Source organism: Hyla sarda, chromosome 3, assembly GCF_029499605.1.
Source record: "Hyla sarda isolate aHylSar1 chromosome 3, aHylSar1.hap1, whole genome shotgun sequence".
NCBI lineage: Eukaryota > Metazoa > Chordata > Amphibia > Anura > Hylidae > Hyla > Hyla sarda.
In genome coordinates, this window is record NC_079191.1 from 152251242 (window position 1) to 152277531 (window position 26290).

The 26290-nt window shown below is 40.0% G+C and overlaps 1 protein-coding gene across 14 annotated transcripts in view; it reads right to left on the reverse strand.

The window, feature by feature from the left end:
• Nucleotides 1-26290, reverse strand: part of PEX5L (peroxisomal biogenesis factor 5 like) — a 319298-nt gene that overhangs the window by 86048 nt on the left and 206960 nt on the right. For 12 of the 14 annotated variants that reach the window (XM_056565261.1, XM_056565260.1, XM_056565272.1 and 9 more), the window contains 3 exons: nt 15406-15517; nt 8445-8654; nt 173-296 (listed from right to left, as the gene is read on the reverse strand). In XM_056565261.1, coding sequence (XP_056421236.1) covers nt 173-296; nt 8445-8654; nt 15406-15517 — 446 coding nt within the window. The remainder of the gene's footprint in view (nt 1-172; nt 297-8444; nt 8655-15405; nt 15518-26290) is intronic. The other 2 variants (XM_056565257.1, XM_056565262.1) reach the window with 2 other exon arrangements.

Genomic DNA, 26290 nt, shown 5'->3' on the forward strand with positions numbered 1-26290 from the left:
ACCAACTAAAAACTCTGTACAAAAGGCTCTGTTTTTTTTTAAGGTCACAAAAAGGCCGATTCGTCAGGCTTAGATTTTTTTTTTATACAAATGAGATGATTTGCATCAACAAGCTACAATTTTAAAACTTTCCAAACATGCTTTTTCTTGCATTAGAGGACATCACATTTACCATAAGAGCTCTTTAGAAGATGCCTTGGATGATAATTTTCTTTCCAGGACCCGGTGACTGTCACTGCTTTTATCTCCTCGAAAACACCCATCACCCCATTTCTCCAACTGTGTCTGAATGTGGACTAAAAGGAAGCAAGAGATCTTCACACAAAAGACAAATAAAACAACTTCTTTTATTTTACGTAGCAGTCAACAAGCAAAATCGGATATACAATGAGTTATTATTAATCTAAAAGCTTATAAATGCATTGTAAACATACGTCTTGTCATCATTTGTCACTTTACTGAACACTAGGCTTCTGAATAAGCCATAATTTAAATGTAAAAGTAAAAATCCTTATTAAATAAGGGTAGTTTTGCATTCTGCCACAACAATTAATTCCCCTGCTCATTCTTTAATGATCAAGGCATTTCTAAGAGGCACTTATGGGTTACTGCAAGGCTATGTGAAACTGTCGGCTCTAAAATAACATTTAAGAGTTGTTATTAAAACAGAAAACTTTTTCATAATTTTTTTTAAACAGAGCACTGGAGGACTGTTTTCCTCATCCACCCATTGGCAGCACAGAAGGGTATTTCAGGTCTTCTGACCGCCTATCTAGATAAACATACTTAATAGATTAATACTATTGGACAAGGGGCCACCAGACCCCATAAAAGCACAGTAACCCCAAATCACATTGTTTTTTTCAGTCCTTCTGACTTCACCTAGGACTCGTGATCTTCATCACCTTGCGGAGTTATGTTATGAGTGCGGGGCCTGATTCTTTTCTTGCGGGGGTATGCTTTATTTTCTAATCCCCTGTTGTGTTGGCCAGTGTGAGTGCCTGGCATTTTTTTTGCTTTTGTGATGTCTGATAGCATGCCTGTGCGGGGTCCTGGTGGTAATTGTGATTAACTATCTTATTATGTTCCAGTGTTGAGTCCTGGCATCTTATGGCCATCTTATAGTGTGCCAGTGCGGTTCTTGACATTTCTAGTTATGGCCAGTTCAAGATCTAGCATTCTGAAATATATACCAGCTGGTAACTTGCCAGTGCGGCATCCTGACGTTGCTTCTATAATTGATTTGCTGGTTAGGTTGCCAGTGCGGGGTCTTGGCATTCCTGTGTTTAACATCACATTGTTTTGTTATGCTTGTTTTTTAGCCAGTGCTATGCCTGATGTTATTTACGTGTTATTATTGTTGCTTGCCTCTAGGTATAGCATTAGGTTTCGGCAGACGTCCGCTGCCAACAGCTTGCTATTTCTGAGCCTGTGCCTTCACTTCTGTCTGTGGTTCTTGGGTCCCGGTCTAGTGGCTCAGCGCATGCGCCTCTATGTTCCCGCGCTGATGTCTCTGACGGTGCGCATGGTGCATGCCTCTGACATCACTGGGTTAGGGGGCGGCAGCATTTTCTTCCACCGCAATTACCACTGATCGCTAATCAGGCCAGGAACACGCTGCTTTTGGGTCCCATTTGTGCCAGGCAGTCGGGTTCTTGGTCTATTGAAGTAAGTGTTCAGGTCTTCTTTGCCTCCCCTCTCCTCTACAGTTTTTTTTTTTTCCAAATGGCTTCTCTAGAAGAATCCAAGAAAAGGAAGCATAAGAGTAAACACATATGCTGTATAAAGTGTGATGATCTTTTCCTGATGACTATTTTGATGATTACTGCAGTTTTTGTGTAACCAGATCCAGGAAGTCCCTTTCTAAATCTAAGCGCTGTATTAGCTACCTGCATCATCTTCCTGATGGCTTGTCTTCTAATTTGTGTGAGGTCTGCTCTCCATGAGAGAAACCTGCGGATTTAGCTAAAAGGTTTCTCACGTGGTATAGAGAACATATGGGGGAGGCCAGACCCTCTAGTAAGAAAAGAAAGAGGAAGCAACATAAAAGGCGGACATCATCCTCTTCTTCCTTTACCTCTGGATTCTCTACACGACTCACTGATTGTGTAACAGAATATGGTCTTTTTAAACGTGTTAAAAAGAGTATGGAAGCTGGCAAGCATGTGCGTTCTTCTCAGGATAAAAATAGTATTTTCTACTTTCCTACAAACTATCCAGTGTCCTTCCAGGACATCAGGTCCTTTAGTGGATTATGGATAAGGAGTGGAAAAAGTCTAACAAGTGCACAGATCTTGGTTCCTGGTTCAAGATGATGTATAGAAGAATGGGAGCGACTGGGGAAGGTTGATCCGGCATTTACCAACATTTCTTAAAAAAAAAAAAAAAAAAATTTTTCCAGCCGACAAATCAGTCAGGCTTAAAGATGCAATGAACAGGAAAGCAGATATGTTTCTGAAAAGGTCCCATGTCAACATGTCATTTCTAAGTATCTGCTTTATCGGCAGTTCATGTATCTAGAGCTATGAGCAAATCTTCATAGCAAACCTATCCTGCTCTAGACAGTTCCTGACACGGACGGAGATATCAGCAGAGAGCACTGTGGTCAGAAAGAAAAGAAATTTACTTCCTCTGGAGCATACAGCAGCTGATAAGTACTGGAAAGTTTATTTTTTAAAAAAAAAGTAATTTTCAAATCTGTTTAACTTTCTGGCACCAGTTGATTATAAAAAAAAATTCCACCGAAGTACCCCTTTAACTCCTTGGGGGCGGAGGGCGTACCTATACGCCCTTAGCCCGCTCCCTGTCTATAACGCGGGGCCACAGCGGGTCGGTCCTGGCCTCTAACAACAGCCAGGACCCGTGGCTAATAGCGCGCGGCATTGCCACGTGCTATTAACCCTTTAGACGCGGTGTTCAAAGTGAAAGTAAAGCAGTGCTGGTTAGCTCAGGGTGCTGTTCGGGATCGCCGCGGTGAAATCACAACATCCGGAACAGCTGGAAAGACAGCAGGAGGGTCCCTACCTTCCTCCATGCTGTCCGATCGCCAATTGACTGCGCAGTGCCTAAGATCCAGGCATGAGCAGTCAAGCGGCAGAATCATTGATCAATGGTTTCCTATGAGAAACCATTCATCAATGTAAAAGAGCTGTGTGCAGTGTTATAGGTCCCTATGGGAGCTATAAAATTGTAAAAAAAAAGTGAAAAAAAAAGTGAATAAAGATCATTTAACCCCTTCCCTAATAAAAGATTGAATCACCCCCCTTTTCCCAATAAAAAAAAAAACTGTGTAAATAAAAATTGAAATAAACATATGTGGTATCGCCGTGTGCAGAAATTTCCGAATGATAAAAATATATCGTTAATTAAACCGCACGGTCAATGGCGTACGCGCAAAAAAATTCCAAATTCCAACATTTTTGGTCACTTTTTATATCATAAAAAAAGGAATAAAAAGTGATAAAAAAAATCTGATCAATACATAAATGGTACCACTAAAAACTTCAGATCACAGCGCAAAAAATGTGCCCTCATACCGCCCTGTACGCCGAAAAATAAAAAAAGTTATAAGGGTCAGAAGATAATTTTAAACGTATACATTTTCCTGCATGTAGTTATGATTTTTTGCAGAAATATGCCAAAATCAAACCTTTATAAGTAGGGTATAATTTTAATCATTTGGACCTACAGAATAAAGATAAGGTGTCATTTTTACCGAAAAATGTACTGTGTAGAAATGGAAGCCCCCAAAATTTATAAAATGGCATTTTTTCTTCAATTTTGTCGCACAATGATTATTTTTCTCCGTTTTGCCGTAGATTTTTGGGTAAAATGACTGAAGAATTGGTGGCGCAAAAAATAAGCCATCATATGGATTTTTAGCTGTAAAATTGAAAGAGTTATGATTTTTAAAAGGTAAGGAGGAAAAATGAAAGTGCAAACACTGGAAAACCCTCCGTCCCAAGGGGTTAAAGCCTAACACTCTCAAGGTACACATGACAGCCATTGATGCAATGTTAGATGGTAAATTTGCTCACCAGCCTCTGATTACAAGGTTTTCCAAAGCCTTAAAAGAAGTTAAGAGCTGTAATTTGTCCTCCGGTGGCTGCATGGGATCTGGCGCTAGTCCTGAATTGGCTCACCTTACCTCCCTTTGAGCCTATTGATGTCATGGACTTAAAATGGCTTTCCATGAAGTTGTTGTTCCTGATAGCAATCACTTCAGCTAAAAGGTTAGGTGAGATGCAAGCCCTATCCCCTGTACATCTTAGGACCATTCCATCCTTTCTGCCGAAGGTATGCTCTGCTGCTAATATCAATAGGGAAAGCTTCCTGCCCGTGTTCTTTACTAACCCAGTGACAGAAGAAGAGGAAAGGTTCTATCTGCTCGATGTCAAAAAATAACTCTTGTGTTATTTAGCCCGTCTTCAAGAAATTTGCAAATAGGAGAATCTTTTCATCTTGTTCACAGGAAACAAGAAAGGTCTTAAAGCTTTTAAGAATACATTGGCTAGATGGATCCGTATGACTATTGTGGAAGCTTACTCCAGAGAGGGGAAATATCCTCCTCAAGATTTAGGAGCTCATTCAACTAGCTCCACCTCTACATCCTAGGCTAAACATGCTGCATCCTGGTCATCATCCTCCACCTTTGCCAGGTATTACAGGCTAGATTTTCAGACCAAGAACCCAGCTTGTCTGCTTGATCCCCCCCCCCCCGGTATTGATCCACCCTTTTTTGTTCTTTGTTAGATCCATTCTGTGCTGCAGTTAGGAAGAAGAGGTAAAAGGGTATTTTCACTTACCGTAATTCCACTTTCCTCAAGTCCGAAGGCAGCACACTTTCCCTTCCAAAAAACAGTTTTTGCATTATTCAGTCCAGTTATTACAGAATGTGATTTTAGGTTACTTTGCTTTTATGGGGTCTGGTGGCCTCTTGTCCAATAGTATTCATCTATTAATTATGTTTATCTAGATAGGCGGTCCTAGGGCGGGTTCAGAGGACCTGAACTACACTTCTGTGCTGCCTTCAGACTCGAGGAAAGTGGAATTACGGTAAGTAAAAATACCCACCATATATCACAGGCTATAGTGCAAAACTATAAGGCAAGGATAGATTGCTTCTGATGCATTCAAGCATCTTGTATACATAGGAAAACAGCAAACTATTGTGTCCTTCAACAATTACACTACATAGTCCAAATTCAAATCGAATTGATGTTACAGGGATTATCCAGGAATAGAAAAACGGAGCTAATTTCTTTCAAAAACAGCTCCACATCTGTCCCCAGGTTGTGTGTGGTATTACAACTTGGCTCTATTCACTTCAATGGAGTTGAGCTGCAGAACCTCACCAAACATGGAAACAGACGGGGAGCATTCTTTTGAAAGAAATTAGCTGTGTTTTTCTATTTCTGAATAACCCCTTTAAAAATATGTTTTGAAAAATTCACAATTTTTCTCACTAAATATATTTCCAATGGTGCTATTGAAATGAAATTGCCACTAGATGTTGGTAACATAACAAGAAATCCATACATACAAAACCAAAACAAATAGGCTCAGACATTAAGTTATGTGTAATAATGGGAAATGACCCAGGGAAAAAGTATTGAACACATGAAGAAAGGAAGGTGCACAAAGGCATGAGAAGCTAAGACAATAGCTGAAATCTATCAGTAATTAAAAAGCAATGCAACCCCTTGTCAGAGCAAATTAATATCAGCTGGTTCAGTCCCAACTGATGGCCTACAAAAAGGTCTCATTGTCAAGCTGTCACACAAGACACATTTCATGATGGGTAAAAGCAAAGCGCTGTCTGACCTTTACAGCCTAATTGTTGCAAAGCATAACAATGATGTTGGTCACAGGTGCATTTCTAAGCTTCTGTATGTTCTAGTGAGCAATGTTGAGGAGTGAAATGAATAATTGGAAGAGCTGTGCAAGAGCCAAGGACACTTTGGAGAGCTTTAACCTGTTGGGGACAAAGGGCATACAGGTATGCCCTTGCTCCTTGGTACTTAAGGACCAAGGGCGTACCTGTACGCCCTTGGGAATTTCAGTATTCAGCAGGCATCCCTGAAACCACCCCCCCCCATGTCACATGAGACCCGATCAGCCTGGAATCACCACAAATCACCGATCTTGATTGATCGTCGATTTGCGGTGATTCAGGGCTGTTCTGGTCCCATGCACTCCGATAGCCCGGAAATTAGGGATGAACGGAGCTGTCAGAGACAGCTCCGACCATCCTAAAGGATAGGAGCGAGGTGGCAGGGGTGCCACCTCCTCCTATCCCCTGCGATTGGCCGATCAGGACTGACTGGCGAATCGCAGGGGTATGGGGGGTGACAGTTGAGATCCCCCGCTCTGCCCGCCCCTGGAAGCCGGGACAGAGAGGGGGAAGATGGCGGCAGGTACCTTGGGCATGCGGGGACCAAGGACCGGGGACCGGCGGGAGGAGCAGTGGAGGACCGGCAGGCAAGTGGAGGCAGCCGTAGCGTCAGAGGCAGCAGTGAAGATCGCTGTAAAGTGATCTTCACTGCTGCTTCTAGGAGTTTCAAAACTACAACTCCCAGCATGCCCAGACAGCTGTCTGGGCATGCTGGGAGTTGTAGTTTTGCAACATCTGGAGGGCCACAGTTTGGAGACCACTGTGCAGTGGTGTCCAAACTGTGTCCTTCCAGATGTTGCAAAACTACAACTCTCAGAATGCCCAGACAGTCCAGACATGCTGGGAGTTTTAGTCCTGTAACATCTGGCCCTTCAGATGTTGCAGAACTACAACTTCCAGCATGTCTGGACAGTCTCAGCATGCTGGGAGTTGTTGTTTTGCAACATCAGGAAGGGCACTGTTTGGAAACCACTATACAGTGGTGTCCAAACTGTAGCCCTCCAGATGTCAATTCAAAGCATTCCGAGACTGTCCAGGCATGCTGGGAGTTGCAGTTCGGCAGCATCTGGCCCTTCAGATGTTGCCGAACTACAACTCCCAGCATGCCTGGGCAGCCTGGGCATGCTTGGAGTTGAAGTTTTGCAACATCTGGAGGGCTACAGTTTGGAGACCACTACACAGTGGTCTCCAAACTGTTCTCGTCCAGTTGTTGCATAACTACAACTCCCAACATGCCCTTTGGCTGTCTGGGCATGCTAGGAGTTGCAGTTTTGCAACAACTGGAGGCACTCTGATTGGGAAACATTGTCTGTTTCCTAACTAAGTGTTTCCCATAGCAACAATCAGGTTGTTTCTTTTATTTTTAAAAAGGGCCACTGAAAAAAAAAAAAATAATCTGATTGGTTGCTATGGGTAACTGGTCATCTTTACCTCAGGTTTTGATAGACTGGAGATAGAGACAAAATATTATTTAATTTACTTATAAATTAGCAATCTAGCAATCCACACTTCGGTACTATATTCACTAAGGCTGGTTTCACATCGCGATTTGAGCCTCCAATGCACAGATACGATTTCGGAAGCTCAAATCGGCTTAAATCTTATCTGAGTCAAAAATTAGATGCGCTTAGATAATTACCCAATCGTAGTCACAGGTTCACTACGGTCAGGTCTGCAGCCACATAGAAGTTAATGGGTCCTGTCTGCACGGATTCAATTCAACATATTTGAGCTTCCAAAATCGTATCTGTGTATCCCAGCCTAAGTCATCTCTCCAGATATACTCTCGGCATATACCCCTATATATACCAGTCTTTTACAATCAGTGTGTCTCCAGCTGTTGCAAAAGTACAACTCCCAGGATGCCCGGACAGTGATTTGTAGTTTTGCAACAGCTGGAGACACACTGTTTGGAAAACACACATATGTATATATATATATATATATATAGCAAAAGATATAAACCGAGCAGCACAACCTTGGCTGATGATAGCGGGTGCAAGCAGTAGAGAGGTTCCGGGTCAGGGGTCCCATAGATAGCAACTCCACAAACGAAAGACCGCAGCACTCCAAAGGATAGGTGAATAAGATTTATTGACCCAACATCAAGAACAACGTTTCAGCTGTCCAATTGCAGTCTTTCTCAAGCTCTGCAATTGGGCAGCTGAAACATTGTTCTTGATGTTGGGTCAATAAATCTTATTCACCTATCCTTTGGAGTGCTGCGGTCTTTCGTTTGTGGAGTGGCTATATATATATATATATATATATATATATATATATGTATATCAGTATAATTATAATCATATGGTGAGAGGATCTGATTGTATATCTAGCTCCCTACCCTATCACATATATATATATATATATATATATATTTATTTAGATATGTTACATAACAAACAGTACTGATAAAGTGGATTCGGAGTTTTAATTTCAAAATGATTAATATAAATGTGATATAAGCTTCTTAAAAGCTGTTAAATGCTTGATATGTTGCTGTGTAATATGTTTCTAAATATCGATTATTAAATGCATAAGAAATGGTTACCTAAATCTAATGAAGATTTTTCTGGATTTTTTATAGACTTTGTGCTTCGTTCAGCTTCTGGCTTGATGAGTTCGGAGTCATCCACCTTCTTTTTCATGGATTGTCCTTTAGAGGGTTCACCTTTAACAACTGATTCTGACTTTTTTCCTTTACTCTGTGTAGGTGGAACTGGTTCACTTAAATCGAGAAGATCCAGTCCTGGAGATAAAACTGGTTGGGAAATGTAAGTTTAATTTGAAAATATTTCTCTCTCTCTCTCTCATTCTCTCTCTCTCTCTCTCTCTCTCTCTCTCTCTCTCTCTCTCTCTATATATATATATATATATATCATTTATTTATTTTATTTTTTTATTGGCAAAACATATTGCACTCATAATTTAATTCAGCAAATTTTACACAAGCTTCTCAGTAGTTTATTGAGAAGTTCTTGCTGTGTATTCCGAAAAATAATTTTGGGGGTAGACATCTTTAAAGTGTACATGTCATTTGCAAAAAGATTTTTGTATAATGGACATAACATTATATGTACCGTATATTTGTAATATACATTGGTTAAAATGTTTATGTGAAAAAAATGCTGTCTTGTACCTGCAGATATTGCCTGTGTGTCTTTGTGTGGAGACAAAATACAAAAGTGTGAGCAGGACAAGTAGGGCTCTGTGCAGGCTCCTGGCTTGTCAGTCAGTCAGCTGTGTGAACCAGGGGCATGTCACAAAGCCTCACTGCACAGAGCTCTGTTGGTCCTCAGTGCACAGAGCCCTGCTTGTCGTTACTGTACAGAACCCTGCTTGTCCTCAGTGCACAGAACCCTGCATGTCCTCAGTGCACAGAGCCCTGCTTGTCCTCAGTGCACAGAGCCCTACTTGTCCTCAGTGCACAGAGCCCTGCTTGTCCTCAGTGTACAGATCCCTGCTTGTCCTCAGTGCACAGAGCCCTGCTTGGCATCAGTGCACAGAGCCCATGAAAAATATTTGGCAAATAACAGAGCCCATTTAGATAATAGACTAGAGATAACTCATTGACTTGGAAGAGTGGCATGCTCTAGAGGTCACTGTATGGAGAGAGTGAGCAAATATCATTAATTTTTGCCAGAGGTTACTGTTTTATCTGCCCCTAGCTGTTTAATGATTAGGAGAAGACTATTTAAAAGTGATCTATACATAAAGGTCTGGTCTTTTATAAGGCTTAGTGACCATAGTTAACGCCTCATGATGTCAACATTGTTTTAAAGGTAATGTTTTAAAAAAAAATTACTTGTTTAAATAAAAAATAATTTATATTACACTTTTTTAAGGAATCTTTGGTGATTTTTTGTCAAATTTTGTCTTTTGTTATTATATTATATAAAAAAAATTATATCTTGCAGTTTTTATTCTGGCATCTGAGGTTAAAGGGGTATTCCAGGAATTTTTATTTTTTATTTGACTATGCTACTGGGGCTGTACAGTTAGTGTAGTTCATAATATAGTGTCTGTACCTGTGTGTGACGGTTTTCTCACAATTCTTCTGTGATTTTCACCCCAATATTTACTTTTAACAGTATACAAAATGATGTCTGATGTCTCAGATTTTTCCCAGGTTGCAATGCGGCCGAGACCTGACTCACTAGTCAGCTGATGACAGGGAGCCTGTCTGCTTCAATGGGTGGAGCGATCGCTTGGTGGGAGAGAGCTCAATCTGCATCTAATGCAACAGCTGTAGGCACCCTGATTGAAAACCACAGGTCTTTGAATGGATGTAGCTCATTTATGTTTCAATGGGTGGGGAGGCTGATATGTGGGAGGGAGGAAAATGGAATTATGGGATTTGTAGGCAAAAAGAAAACTCAAAGAGAAAATACCAGTTCACAAAAAGCTAGCCACATTGTTATGGTAATCTCACAACATAGCCATTTAGCCCCAAGACAAGCGCAGATCCTTCATAAGCATGTCCATTACTGTCTGCCAGGTACGTACTAAAATCACCTTATGGTGGAGAACCCCTTTAATGATATGCTGAGACTTCCCATTCTGTACAGATCACTTTTCAACAATGTCCTCCTTATCATTACAGACAGAATTACAATGAAAGGTGATACCAGTAGATAGATAACATGCTATTTACAACGACTTCTGCACAGTTCATACAATATGCATAGAAAACGCTGCCATAGATGTCAATGATTAAGCTACAGTCTATTGTTCCTTTTGTTCATGAGGCTTGCTATAAAGGTTCTCTCTAGAACATGTTAAAAGAGCAAAGCTTTTTTAAATTTATCCCATATTTTATGTTTTAGAATCCAGTTTAAATCCTTATTTGTCAATCAATCTAACAATATAAATTAATAAACTGTATTCCATTATACTAAACACTATTGTTTACCATGTTTTAAGGCCAGGAGGTGGAAAGTTTTATTGGCTAAATGAGAATTAGTTAACATGGAAAGCTAGGCTTGCCAGACTGTAAGTGTTCAGATGCAAAGCTCCAATGTCTGCTACAGAACACGTAGAAATCCATCTGGAGTCCTGGCGAATCTTGGCATCAAATTGTGTTGGATATTCTAAAAGTAAACATGACACGTTCTTCTAGACACTGAAAACAGCTGGCCCTGTTCAATTGGGGTGTTACGGTGCAGTATATTCAAGTGAAATAATTGTCTGATTACATGGTACAGTTATTATTAATTCATAAAAACTAAATGTGTACAATTCTATCTGTGTTAGCAAAACTGAGCTAATTTTAACATGTCAGTATGAAGCAGCTCTGTTTACAAAATCCCGATAGGGTTCTCCTATACTGGCGCACAGTTTTAAGCACCATTGAGGTGTGCACTATTCAGCCCTGTGGCACATATTAACATTTATACTCTTGTGATATAGGTATTTTTAAAGAGTTTTTGTGCTAGTATTTCTTAATGTATATTTAATAAAAGTTATGTTTTAGGTGGGGTAAACAAGAAGATAGTGGGAATGTAGTCACCAGCCAGGATACAGAGTCCCTGAGGGCATGTATACGCTGTCAATATTTGTGCACTGGTCCTTGCACTGATGAATTTTAGCTTTTAAAATAAATAAGCAAATACACCTTTTGGAAAGTCTTATGTGTTTGTGAAGTAGTTTTTTCCCCTTTAAAGGGGTTTAAAGAGGTAAAAATATTCACCGGATAATCTATAATTATCTGATAAGTAAAAGTGCAGGAGTAACATCCTGCAGAAGAATGTTTGGAGAAGTGTCATTGCATGATTGTAGCGGTCTCATTTTCAAGGGAGTCTGTCAGCTGCAATAAACGTTCCAAACTGCTGACACTGGTAGATACTGTTAGGGCAAGGAGACACATGGTACCTTTCATATATCTGTCTGTGCTTTCATAACATAGAAAATGCTTTTATTCTCTGGTTCCAAGTGTCAAAGAGGAATTCCCAAATCCTTGAAGTTTTCAGGGCTGGATCGCCACCTCGCTCCCCTTCCTATACTTGTCCCTGCTTGATTTTCAGCTGGAAACCAAATCCTATTTCTAAATTTCCCACCTTTGTACAATTTGTATGCAAAGTGCAGGAACGGGGTCTGGAAACAGAGTTTGGCACTGGAAGCTGAGCCCCGACTGTCAATCAAGCAGTAACTGGGATGGCAGGGGAGTGAGGAGATGTTCCAGTCCTCAGGACTTCAGGGCTTGGGACACCTCTTTGACACTTTGCAATAGAGAATAAAGGCATTTTTCTACATTATGGAAGCACACAAAGATACAGTATTTGATGGTCACTGTGTGGTTACCTTTTGCCCTTACGGCATCTAACAGTGTCGGCAGGATGTATTGTGCTTTACAGATTTAATCTTAGTTTCTAATCCAAATTTATTGACTTCCTCATGCTATGTTTAATGTATATCTCTGCTTGTATTCTTTATTACTTTAATAAAAATAATAATGGAATGTTTGGAATGTAAATTGCAGCTGACGGATTTCATTTACGGTAGTTTTATAGAACTTTATAGAAGGCAAATGAACAAGTCTCGATTGATACTATAAGTAGGACCTCATTTATCAAACTTTATGCCATGCCCTGAAGTAAATATACAGTACCACTTACACCTGGAAAAAAATGCAAGGGGTCAGGCTGAGTTAAAAAAAAATCCATGCTCACCTGTATCATCCCCTTCTGCTGTTCTTACAGTGCCCAGTCCCCGTTGATCAGCATTTCCTTCACAGAAATTTCAGCTCATTTATCATTGGCTGCAGCAATAACTTGCCGTAGACAGTAAATGGACATTTCCTCTGTGTCAAGCTGTCCCTAATTATTGTGGACTGGGCACCATCAAAACAGCAGTGACAGGGGACTGGGAAAGTAACTTGTTTTTTGCTTTTAAGCCAGCCTGAAGGAAAACTTCAGTAAAAACTTTTCTTACTCTTATATGCCCGGGCTGCCGGAATAAAAATAATAAACTTTAACTTACCTTCTGCTGCTCAGTTGTTGCCGCTGTAATCGTTCTCCTGTTCTCCGGTCCCGGTCTTCTTCTGCATTTTGGAGGCTGCCACGTCACACTGCAGCTCAGCTAATCCCTGGCCACAATGATATCTGAACTGGGATGGTTATACAGTGAAGTTTCCCTTAGTGGACACCTCCCAATAGCGGACAGTTTTTAATTCCCCGGCAGAGTCCCTTAGGACTTAATGTATTTGCACTCTCCGATTAGGGGACATTCCCAATAGCGGTCATGGACACACCCAATAGGGGACAATAGGTCACAAAACACTCCCAATAGGGGACAAAACACACCTAATAGGGGACAAACACTCTTAATAGGGGACAAAAAACTTCCAATAGGGGACAAAACACTCCCAATAGGAGACAACCAGGCTTATGTGTCACCCTACTTTTTACACAGGGCCGCTATCAGGGGGTACAGCCCATACCCCATTAAGTGGCTTGGTTTCCCAGGGGGCCCTGGCCCCTGCTGGACCCCCCTGTAGCAGCCCAAGCCTGCCCTGTGCCAAATCATCCCCCCTGTGCCAAATCATCCCCCATGTCATGTCCTCCCCCATGCCAAATCATTCCCTCATCCCCATGCCAAATAATTCCCCCATTCCCTCATGCTCTTGCCAAATCATCTCCTCCATGCCAAATTATCCCCCCCCCCCATGCCAAATCATTCCATCATTTCCTCATCCCCCTGTTATTCTTACTTCTTACCTGGCCAGCAAGCAGTGATGATGCTCCTCTGCGCTTCACTCAGTGAGGACAGTGATGTCCGTGAGCAGCTGCGGCTGTCCAAAGTGACAAGTGACGCTCCTCTGCTCCTCACTCACTGAGTGAAGTGCAGAGGAGTGTCACTTGTCACTGCCTGCTGGCCAGGTAAGAAGTAAGAAGAACAGGGGGATGAAGGAATGGGTGAATGATTTGGCATTAATGATTTGGCATTACTCTCTTAATTAATTATATTGTTAAGATTTTTTTAAAGCCTTATCACAGTGCAAAATTATTTATTTATATTTAGCTTTTTATCGTGTTTTGTAGGTAATTACACTCTGTAGTGAGTACAGAACAGTATTCCGTCATTTAGAAAAATATTTAAGCCTTTTTTCCCAATAGTGGACACTTTTTTTTTTATTCCGCATGAGTGTCTGCTATTGGGAGATTGTACTGTATGCTGAGTGGTAGTGTGATGCAATGGGCCAGGACACCAGGAAGAATTCTGGGCCTTTAAACTGAAACTGCTGCTCATTCTATCACCAGCTAAGCAGCAGTGTCAGCTGCCGCAGTGTGACATGTTGGGCACTAAGTAAGTAAGTTAAAGTTTATTATTTTTATTCCCCAGCTCGGGCATATAGGAGTAAGAAATATCTTCAATGAAGTTCTCCTTTAAACATTTTTTTCATTGCTAAACACCACATTTAAGGTGGGGACACCTACTTTAAATGAAAAATACAAAATTCAATTCCACAAAGAGACCATCCTTTGAGAAGCTATATTTTCTTTTGCAATGTTTCTTAATTTAATATTTAATCTATAAAGTCCAAAACTGGTCAGCCCACCTTGGTGTAGTGCACGGCCTGTACTACAATCCAAGTAGAAACCATGCTATTGTAAAAAAGTCTTTATTAAAGGTCTATTTAAACTATCACAACATGGCAAAAATGCATGTATAGTAAAATCAAACAGTATCAGAGAAATGCTTAGAATGGATGCGTTTCCAGGCACATGACTCTTTGTAAGAAAAAGCTGCACTGAAAAAAGCAATGACTTGTCACTTCTTTTTTCAGGGCAGCTTTTTTCATTGCTGATTTTGCAGTTCCCCATTGAAGTAAATCGGTGAAGGTAACAGCTCATCTTTATGGAGCTCATCTTGTGCTGCACTTTTCAGCCCTATTTCTCAAAAATCCCACTCTAAGGTTAAGTTTTTACTTGTTTTTTTTTCTGGCAGTTTTTGGAAAACTACCACTGCAGTTTTTGAGCCAAAGCCAGAAGTGTATTCAAAATGAATAGGACACATATAAAGGAAGGAATTACACTTCTCCTCCCTTATGGATCCAATTCTGACTTTGGCTCAAAAACTTCAGTGGTGGTTTAACAAAAACTGTCCGAAAAAAAACAAGTGGAAACTTAACCTTAAACTAATTGTAAACCCTGTTTCTTTTCCGCCTTCTTGTGGAGTTTTATTGGAGCCTTTTTTTTATACTGTGTGGACATGCCCAAAGAAGACAAGCAACTTCATAATAAAAAACAAAACAAAAACAAAAAAAACTGGAAATAGAATGATAATGAAGTGCCTGGACTATGGTTTACTCTTTGTGGAGAAGTGAATGGAAAACTCTCTATCTTCTGAATTCTCTCACAATTGCAGTCTTTCAGTGGAACATAAACACTTTATTTTGACAATCATGATTCCAATTTTACACAAGCAGCTTTTTCCTCTTTCGGATGGAGTAAAGGCTGCCAATAGAGATGACTCTATCCCGGAGACAAGAGTTGATTACAGTACACAATTACCTGCTGTATTTGAAGTTACTGGCCTGGCCTTTGCTTCTGCTTTGGTTTCACACAGAAAGTCATCAATAGATGGGCTGAGAAGAGGCCTGCTTTCTTGTTGTTCATTCACCAGCTGGAAATTGAAAAGAAAAATAAAATAAAAAAATTCTGTCAGAGTAATCACTGTCAGGAAACTCCAGATGATGAAAATTGAGCTACGCTCAAGAACTAACGTGTCTATGGGGCCTGCATGCTAAGAATTGTAGAATGATTTAATCAAACTACCCTGTGTATATTCCTATAGCAGAAGGCTGCTACTGACTTTTGTGTCTTCCTTAGACCACAGTAAGTCTATCCACCTATGCAAATTTCTTTGCAGTGTTTACCATAAAGTAGTGACATGATTATGTTTATATTTACATGCAATTGTGGGAATTTATTGTATTTTTAAAGAACAAGGTATTTTAGGAAAAAGAACACAACATTTTAACAACCCTCATTGAATAAATAATAAAAAATACATATTATTATGGCATATATTAGATCTTGTAATGGATGTATGGGTGTGTGTGTATATATATATATATATATATATATATATATATATATATACAGGGTGGGCCATTTATATGGATACACCTTAATAAAATGGGAATGGTTGGTGATATTAACTTCCTGTTTGTGGCACATTAGTATATGTGAGGGGGGAAACTTTTCAAGATGGGTGGTGACCATGGCAGCCATTTTGAAGTCGGCCATTTTTAATCCAACTTTTGTTTTTTTAATAGGAAGATGGTCATGTGACACATCAAACTTATTTGGAATTTCACAAGAAAAACAATGATGTGCTTTGTTGTAACGTAACTTTATTCTTTCATGAGTTATTTACAAGTTTCTGACCACTTATAAAATGTGTTCAAAATGTGGGCTTGATGTGTCGCATGACCCTCTTCCTATTGAAAAAAACTAAAGTTGGATTTAAAATGGGCGACTTCAAAATTGCCGCCATGGTCACCACCCATCTTGAAAAGTTTCCCCCCCCCCACATATACTAATGTGCCACAAACAGGAAGTTAATATCACCAACCATTCCCATTTTATTAAGGTGTATCCATATAAATGGCCCACCCTGTACATATATACGTATATATATATATATATATATATATATATATACGTATATATAAAAAGAATATTTGACGAAGCCCATCCACCATGCTACTCTGCTCCTTGCTCACCCCCTCCCACCGTGTAAGAAGATTTCCTGTCCTGGACAAAGGCCTTGTAGCCTGCCAGGATCTATAGAAAAAGCATACCTTACATGGTATGCATATGGTATGCCAGGGCTAAAAACATCTCCCTAGTGAGGGTGGGAACTTATGTTAATTGCAATGGTGATATAAGCTTGGACGTCTGACAATAAAGGCCAGAAGTATGAAGTTCCTGAAACTGACATTGACTACTTTTGATTTACTTTGGTATATACATTCTGATAATGATTTGGTCGGGAGTAAGATATTTACTAGATAACTGATAAAATCCATATCAATCCCAGACAACTTTTTATTTATACTGACTGTGAAACTATTTTGGTTTGAAGAGTGCATTGCTTCCTTTCACCTTCAGCAAGAGGTGTGAATACTGAAATGTATAGTTTCCAAACAGACAATGTGGGGGATTTATCAAAGCTGTCTATTTCCTGCATCAATATAGACCAAACTAAAGAGCGTTAGGCCTGTCTATTGTGCGCCTCATTTATCAAAAGTCGCACAGCTCTTGAAAAAGTCTGCGCACGGACTGCGGGATCTACGGTTTAGACCGTATTTAAACCTGCTTCAGCATGGTCTGACATTTCAGCATATTTTCGCCTGATGCGAATTTACGCCAAAAAGTTGCAATTGATAAATTCAGCACCAATGCATTTTTCCATCTAGAATAGTCTAGAATGCATCATGTACTAAAAATCCTCTAAAGAAAAAGTTGCACGTATTTAGACTGCGACTTTCTGTGCGACAATTTTAGATGGGAAAAATTGGTCTAAATCATTTAATAAAATTTTCGTTTTTGCATTTTCGCTTTTTCCTCCTTCCTTTCTAAAAATCATAACACTTTCAATTTTGCACCTACAGACCCATATAAGGGCTTGTTTTTTTGTGTCACCAATTGTACTTTACAATGACATCACTTATTTTAGAATATAACCTGCGGCGAAACCAAAACAAAATTATTTGTGGGGTGAAATAAAATTTTAAAAATGCTACTTTTGGGGGCTCCTGTTTCTACGCAGTGCAATATTTGGTAAAAATGACACCTTATCTTTATTCTGTAGGTCATACAAGGATACCCAATTTATATAGGTTTTATTTTATTTTAATACTTAAAAAAATTATAAACTACATGCACCAAAATGAGTATGTTTAAAACTGGCATCTTATGACCCCTATAACTTTTTTATTTTCCAGTGTATGGGGAGGTATGAGGGCTCATTTTTTGCGCCGTCATCTTTAGTTTTTATATGTACCATTTTTGTTTTGATGGGACTTTTTGATCGCTTTTTATTAATATTTTCATGGCATATGAAATGACCAAAAATGCCAAATTTTGGACTTTGGTATTTTTTTATGTGTACGCCATCGACAGTGTGGTTTAGCTAACCTAATATTTTAATAGTTCGGACATTTATGCATGCTGCGGTACCACATATGATTATTTTTATTCTTTGTTTCATTATTTTATAATTTTTAAATTATTAATAGGGAATGGGTTAATGAACTTTTATAAAAAAAATGTTTTACACTTTTTTTTTTGCCCCCATAGGGGGCTACAACATGCAATGTTCTGATTGCATACACTGATCAGTGCTTAGCCATTGCAAAGCACTGATCAGAGTTACCGTCGCTCTGCTGCTCCTGCATATGCCCTGCGTTCCCAAGAGGTTAAAGGGGTATTCTGGCTTTATACATCTTATCGCCTATCCAAAGGATAGTGGATAAGATGTATGATCGCAGGGGTTCCGCCACTGGGGACCCTCGCGATCTCGGTGCAGCCCCCGACATTCTATGTTGGCACTGCTTCCGAGACAGGGACGTGACGTCACTGCCATGCCCCCTAGTGACGTCATGTCACGCCCCTCCATTCATGTCTATGTTCGTCATGCCCCTCCCATAGACATGAATGGAGGGGCATGGTGTGACGTCACTGGGGGGCATGGCCGTGAAGTCACATCCCCGTCCCAGAGGCAGCGCCTGGCACAGAATATTGGGGGTTGCACCGAGATCGCAGGGGTCTCTGGCGGTGGGACCCCTGCGATCATGCTTTCGATAGGGGGTAAGATGTATAAATTTCCCTTTAAGTTTAGGGACAGGGACAAGAAGTTATCTTTTCTAAAACTGAAGATGAGTCAACCTTAACACATCCAAAGGAACATAATGTTTAAAATTTTATAATTTTGTAAATAATTTTATTTTATTATTTGCTCTTTTATTTTATTTTTTTTAAATTATTGAACTTTTTTTTAAACGAAATCAAACTGTGTTCATCACGTATCAAAAGTTTAAATCTTAAAGGCTATTGACACATTTGAAAGGCAAGATATAAGATAAAATGTGTAGTTTGTGTTCTACTGTTATCTGTTAAGTCTGTCAAAGAAGCTCTATGTCAGCCTTTCTCTTCTTTCCTGAGCTTTGAAGTGGTAATAAGTCAGCTAAGGCTGGGTTCACATATGTTCGGCATCAGGCATAGGTGAACTGCGTTCCCCTGTCTGGTGCCCTCCGGCGTGTCCAACCATCCAGCTTCAAAATTGAGATGCTGGATGATTGTGATTTCTCCTATTCAAATGAATGGGATAAGTTCTAGCATCAGTTTCCCTCTGGCTTGAACTATGCAGGATGCCTGATATATGTGAACCCAGCCTTACATGTTCCTTCAGGGCTCGCTCACACGAGGGAATCCACAGCGTATTTTACTGATCTGCCGCTACAAGCAGACACACTGCTGCAATGTGTGAGTCGCTGCGCACATGCACGGTGAACATGCACACATCGCGGCAGCTCCCCCTGCACCCTGAGCAAGGCCAAGAGCAGCCGCCATGTGTGCGAGTATACTGAGCATGCACGCGGCGACTCGCACATTGCAATGTGTCTGCTCATAGTGGCGGATTGCCGCTCTGAGCAGGCACATCTGAGGCACACTGTAGGGGTCCATCATCGGCGGATCCACAGCATAAAATATGCTGTGGATCCACCCGTGTGAACGAGCCCTTAGGAAAGAAATGAAAGGTTGATCGGAAACCTGTCAGAGAATTGCTTATCTGACAAATTTTACTGATACAGAGGCTGTTAAATATAAAGTATTCATAATTACTAAGTCCTTGTCGTTGATTGTTTCCCAGACAGCCTGCGATCACTTTGGCAGGTTGGTCATATTACATTGTTCCCTGGGTTCCTTCTCCTTTGTCCTTGTCTCCGCTTATGTGCCCCCTCCATTTCAGGTCTCTGTGTTGAAGTTGATTACTAACAAACTGTTGTCTTTTCCCTCTGACCCTGTCCTTTTTATAGGAGATTTCAAAGTGGTTCCTGATCCTGTGCCCGACCGCACCAACGCTGCTGACCCTGCTCCTCCTCCTTTAACACCTGGCATCTGGCATTGGGCCTAACTGACATCTGGAGATGGAAGTATCCAACTGCATCTTCCTTTTAGTTTTACTCTGCAGCCCATATGTCCTTCTCTCACATTGGCTTTGCTCTGGCATCTGAAGATCTCCTCCAGGCGGTAAGAGATGTTTCCTATACCACTCTGCATTACAGGTAGTTCTTTATTTGGGTCCTAGCCCCCCTTACCGTATTTGGTGCATGCACCCTGGCTGGTTACAGGCTGATGATATTGTTGAGACTCTGGGGGTTGCCCATACTGAGTACTGGGAGCATAATGCTTCTCATACTGACCCCTTTGTCCAATGGGATGCTTACAAGGCCATGGTTAGGGGTGCTTTTATAGCGGGAGTGGCGGGCCAACGGAAGATTAGGTCAGCTATGGTGCGTGAGCATATTAGGGATCCTTCTCCTGATACTGAAAGGGTGTGGGCCAAGGCTCAGAGATCTTTGTTGGTGGCTCAAAATGATAGAGTCCAGCTGCGATTGGTGGATAGGAAGGCTGCCCTTTTTGAGTTTGGGGATAAGAATGGGAAACTGTTGGCCTATTTAGTGAGGGTTAGCCGTCCTGCTGCCTCTATCCCTTGTATTAGGGGTGGGGATGGTTCTGTAGTATCTGATCCCCAGTTGAATAATTCTGTTTTCAGGAACTTTTATTCCTCCTTGTATTCTGCCCCTCCTAGGCCCTGTCATGGGGAACTTGTATGTTTTTTGCAGGAGCTATCCCTCCACAAGCTTAGTTGCGCTCAGGCAGAGGCGCTGGATAGGCCCTGGATGCTTATGCTCCCTTCCTTCTGGGTCGAGTAATGAGGCAGGGGTGCCAGCTTTCTCCATTTCCATTGGGGTTACCAGGAGGTGTGCATGTGTGAGTGTGTGGTTTTTTGTTTGTGTTGGGCCTTCTCTGGTCTGGTCTCCAATAGTCCCCTTCCTTACCATTGATGGATACCCTGTCTTCATGTTGAAGTAGGTATTTAGGACCCAAAGAGGCTGTCGTTTTACCTGGTTGGTAATGTCTGTAAATTGATATGCAAAACTAAATAAATAGTATATATAGATATAAAGTATTCATTTTTTTAAAATTACAAACCTATAGAGAAAGTATTTTTGTGCCACGATAAGTACAAAGAAAGAATAATGCTTTTTAAGGGGGGGGGGGGTGCTTATAACCTTTAAGTGATTATAGTATCTAATGAGAGTTAAGTTTCATTGTCCATACTGCACTGGGAACTCACAGGGCATTATATATGGAAACTTGTGCAAACAAGGACCTAAAGAGTTAGAAAATTTCCCAAAATTTAGATTAGAATTTTTTTTTAAAGTAGATCTGAAAATAAAAGCAGTGATATGGTTGGCTGATATGGGAAACACCTCTAGTTTGCTTTAGTTGAATCAATACATTAAGTCAATCACGTACATGAGCAATCGTTATTTGGATAATTAAGTATACAGTGAAATCTCTTATGGAAGACAACCCAAAAGGTCTTCAACGTGCGGTGGTTCTGAAAAAAATTGTTACAATTCATGGTGGACCAAAAATCTGTCACACAAAATTTGTCTGAATAAAGTCTTCTCAAAGAGGTAGTCTTTTTGGTGAGGTTGGAATTTATTTAAATGGTAAACTTGAAACTAGTGGTTTAAAAAATACAATGTCATTGATAGTGGTTGAAATGTTACAATGGTTTTGTTCTGTGCAAGAACCGCACGCTTTGTCAACGTACAGCATTGCAAATCTGCATAGTGGGATTTTCTCTGGATTAAAGATTCAACATTACTTAATGACTGTTGGCTTCCGAGACACATCACACAGTCTGAAAACATGAATCGAATGTGTTCTTATGGGAGCCTATTTTTAGAAGTGGTGATCATCGTCTAAGTGAGAATTCAAGTTGCATCTAAGTAGAAAATCAGCAGAGTCAAGAAATCTGTCACTGAAGAAGAGGAATGTCACAGGAGATAGCTAAGGGTCAGTCAATGTAGGAAACATTGTAGAAGAAGAAAAAAAAATCCACATCTTTTGGCAATAAAATCTAACTGGATCGATATTACATCAGTCCTAGAATAAACTGCTTAAAGAGGAAATTGAATGTAGGAAGAAGAGAAAGAAAGCAAAGAACACAATGAAGAAAATTTAAAATGTTCTATACAGCAGAAAAACAATACAAAAAAATTGCTTGAATGATGTAAATTATGAAAGATAATACAGCAATAAGGAGCAGAGGAGAAAGAATTAAAAGAAATTAAGTAAATGTAAATGATTTAAAAACAATACAGAGTATATATAGTGTATATTTCTGAAATACTTTCACCTGCCTTACTATTGTTATTTAGCTGCAGAGAAAATAGCAGAACCAGGGGCATCCTGAGTTATTTTACTTTAATAAGGCTTTTTAGTCTTCCTCCCCTGGCCGATCTGACTGCCATTAAGTGTAAAGACATGCTGCTAAATGACAGGCAGGACAATTGTCAAAGTAACTGGTTGCTGCCCAACAAGCATTGTGCATATGTCCTAGTAGTTAGGATATGATTTAAAGGGGTATTCCAGAAAAAAAAACGTTTTTTTTGTATCAACTGGCTCCAGATTAAACAGATTTGTAAATTACTTCCATTAAAGAATTTTAATCCTTACAGTAGTTATCAGCTGCTGAAGTTAATAAAAATCTTAACCCTTCCAGTACTTATCAGCTGTTGTATGCTCTAGAGGAAGTTCTTTTCTTTTTTAATTTATTTTCTATCTGACCACAGTGCTCTCTGCCGCCACCTCTGTCTGTGTCAGGAACTGTCCAGAGCAGGATAGGTGTGCTAGAGATATTTGATCCTGCTTTGGACATTTCCTGAGATGGACCGAGGTGTCAGCAGAGAATACTGTGGACAGACAGAAAATAAAATAAATTAAAAAAGAAAAGAACTTCCTTTGGAGCATAGTACTAGAAGGATTACGATTTTTAAATAGAAGTAATTTACAAATCTGTTTAACTTTCTGACACCAGATTAAAAAAATAAATAAAAAATTGCTTTCCACTGGAGTACCCCTTTAACCTAATGAGCATTGGATGAATGGTAATGAGTTACATCGTGGTTCATACAATTTATCTTTTAGTTAAATATATTGGTGAAATATTTTGTAAATAAATAAACAAATGTATCATTGGTTATTACAGAAATATTACTTCTGCTCATGATTGGTTTGATAATAATTGGTTATTCCAGAAATAAACATTTTAAGCCATGTATCCGAATGCGATCAAACATGGCTTTCATTCATCTTGTCGAATTTAAACTACTTCCCAGCAACTTTTGTGTTTTTGTCCATGCTAATGTGATTTAACAACATGATTTCTATATCCTCTGAGCCCTTGGACGAGAAAGTCTGTGTGGGAGTAAAGGTCTACATCATTAAACGTTGTCACTTATGCGGCTTATGCTGGCACTAATCTTGCCATGGTTTAACAGTTCACTAGCCCTTTGGCAATATCTTTTAGAAATGCCTAGGTGAAAATGACTGGATGCAATTTCTTAGCACTCCATGCTGAGTTGACAGCAAATACTGCATAGCAACAAAAGCCTGTGTGTGTAATGTAAATTGAAAACTCAGATTCTGATGGATCTGTTTGAGAAGCTTTTCATATGTGATGGTGATAAAAATAGCTTTTACGGCACACCGAGGTGTTAGCATTGGCACAAAATGATGATGCCACTGGTTCTTCTGCTAGCAGTTAATTGGCTCTGCACTTTCCATGTTCACCATCCCCATCAATAAGCAGCTAATTATTTCTGATTTACAGTAATCGTCCTATTTATAATGAAGTGTTGCTAGCAATACCTACTATCTGTATCTAATACATTGTACTGTACACTGTAGTGTAAAACACATGGTGCTAAAAGTTGTCTTAAGTCAATGTAGAATGTGTATTTTAATAAAGATTTTGGTAATAGCAATGACTGTCCAAATTGTCCCACCTATACACATGCAAACACAAATTAAATGGCCACATTTAGGTACACTTGTAAACCTACTGATGTGTCCACCCTTAGACTATGTTCTCACACTGTAAAATCAAAACAAAAAAGGCTGCAATAAAGGTATTTTTTTTATCTAATCTATATTAAAACCTCATTTTTGCACTTTCGTATTTTCCACCTCACCTTCTAAAATTCAGAACACCTTCAATTTTCCACCTACAGAGCCATAGGAGGGCTTATTTTTTGTGTCACCAATTGTACTTTGTAATGACATCAATCATTTTACCACAAAATATACAGCAAAACCAGAAGAAAAATATTTGTGGGGCAAAATTGAAAAAAAAAAAAACGTACCCATTTTTTACATTTTGGGGGCTTCCGATTATACGCAGTGCACTTTTTGGTAAATATGACACCATATCTTTATTCTGTAGGTCTACATAATTTATATAGGATAGTATACCTAATTTATATAGGTTTTATTTCATTTTACTACTTAAAAAAGAATTATAACTACATGCACCAAAATTAGTATGTGTAAAATTTTCCTTTTCTGACCCCTATAATTTTTTTTATTTTTCCATATATAGGGTGGTTTGAGGGCTAATTTTTTTGCGCTGTGATCTCAAGTTTTTATCGGTACCATTGTTGTTTCGATGGGACTTTTTGATCGCTTTTTATACATTTTTTAGGGTATACAACATGAACAAAAATGTGCAATTTTGGACTTTTTCTTTACATGTACACCATTGACCGTGTGGTTTCATTAACATTATATTTCGGACATTTATGCACGCGGCGATACCAAATATGTTTATTTTTGTTTACATTTATTTTTAATGGGAAAAGGGGGTTGATTCACATTTATTAACTTTTTTTCTTAACTTTTTTTACACTTTTTTTTTTAGTCTCCATAGGGGACTATTACATGCAATTCTTTGATTGCATACACTGATCAATGCTATGCCATAGCATAGCATTGATCAATGTTATCGGTGCTCTGCTGCTCCATCCTGCATGGCAGGATTGGAGCAATGTAATGCTGTTTGGACAGTGAGGAGCAAGGTAAGGTGCCTACCTTGTCCTCTCAGCTGTTCGGGATGCCACGATTTCACCAACTCGAACAGCCTGCTGAGCTAAACGGCAACTGTTTTCTCCCATTTTAGAAGCCGCAATCAACTTTGATTGCGACGTCTAAAGGGTTAAAACCGGACATCAGCCCGATCGGCGATGTCCGGTATTAGCCGCAGGTCCCGGTTGCTAATAGCAACTGGGACCTGCCAGGTATGAAGCGTGCTCAGCTCCTGAGCGCACTTCACATAACGGGAGCCGGCCACGGACGTAGATCGTCCATGGCCGTTAAGGGGTCTGTTGTGTGGAGCTTCAATTGTCCATGGTCGTTAAGGGTTACTGGTGTGTGGAGCTTCAAAGGCTATTAGAACTGCCCTGGGAATTCTGGGAAGAGGGAATACGCAAAGCAGCTCAATCACACCACTTTTTCAGATAGTTTTTCCCAAACTTTAGTTTATAAAGTGCAAATTCTGCTTTCTGTGCAATGGAGGAGGGATCTGGCATTCCTACCTCCCACCCTGTGCTCATATATTCTCCCCCCTCATAAGTATTCATGCAGGCTTCACTCTCACATGTTCATGACATGAAGTTTTTCCCAATATGACAGAGCACAGATGGGGGGAATCTCTGAGCACAGGGTAGGGAGGAAGTAATGCTAGTAATGCCAACTCCCTCCTCCATGGCACAAAAAGCTGGACCCATCTGATATATATCGTTTTAGTCTGGATCGCCGGTATGTTCAAAGCCAAAATGGGGAGTGTCCTTAACCCCTTCTTGATCCATGACATACATGTACGTCAATGGTTGGGACCGCGTCATAACTGGGAGATGCCCGCTGCTATTAGCAACTGACATCTGCCGGTAAAGACGGACATCGAAGATCGCTCTGATGTCCATCATTTAACTAGTTAAAGAAAAAGTCTCATGCCTGACAACTTGTCCTTTTAAATACCGTGATCTATACAGATCACGGCATTTTAACATTCATTCCTGCTATTCCCTAGTGTCTAGTGGTCCCATAGCTTCCCCACAATGTATGGGTTGTTGGAAAGCCAGAGGCCTTACCTAGTCCTCGGCATCTTCCCTGGCTCTGTGACTGTTGAAGGCTGCCTGTTTAGCAGCCCTTAGCAATCTAGCACAGATTTCATGGATCAATCACTTTGAGCTATAAAACAGAGGATCCAGCAATACATTAAATTAATAAGAGGAATTCACAGACCTAGTTC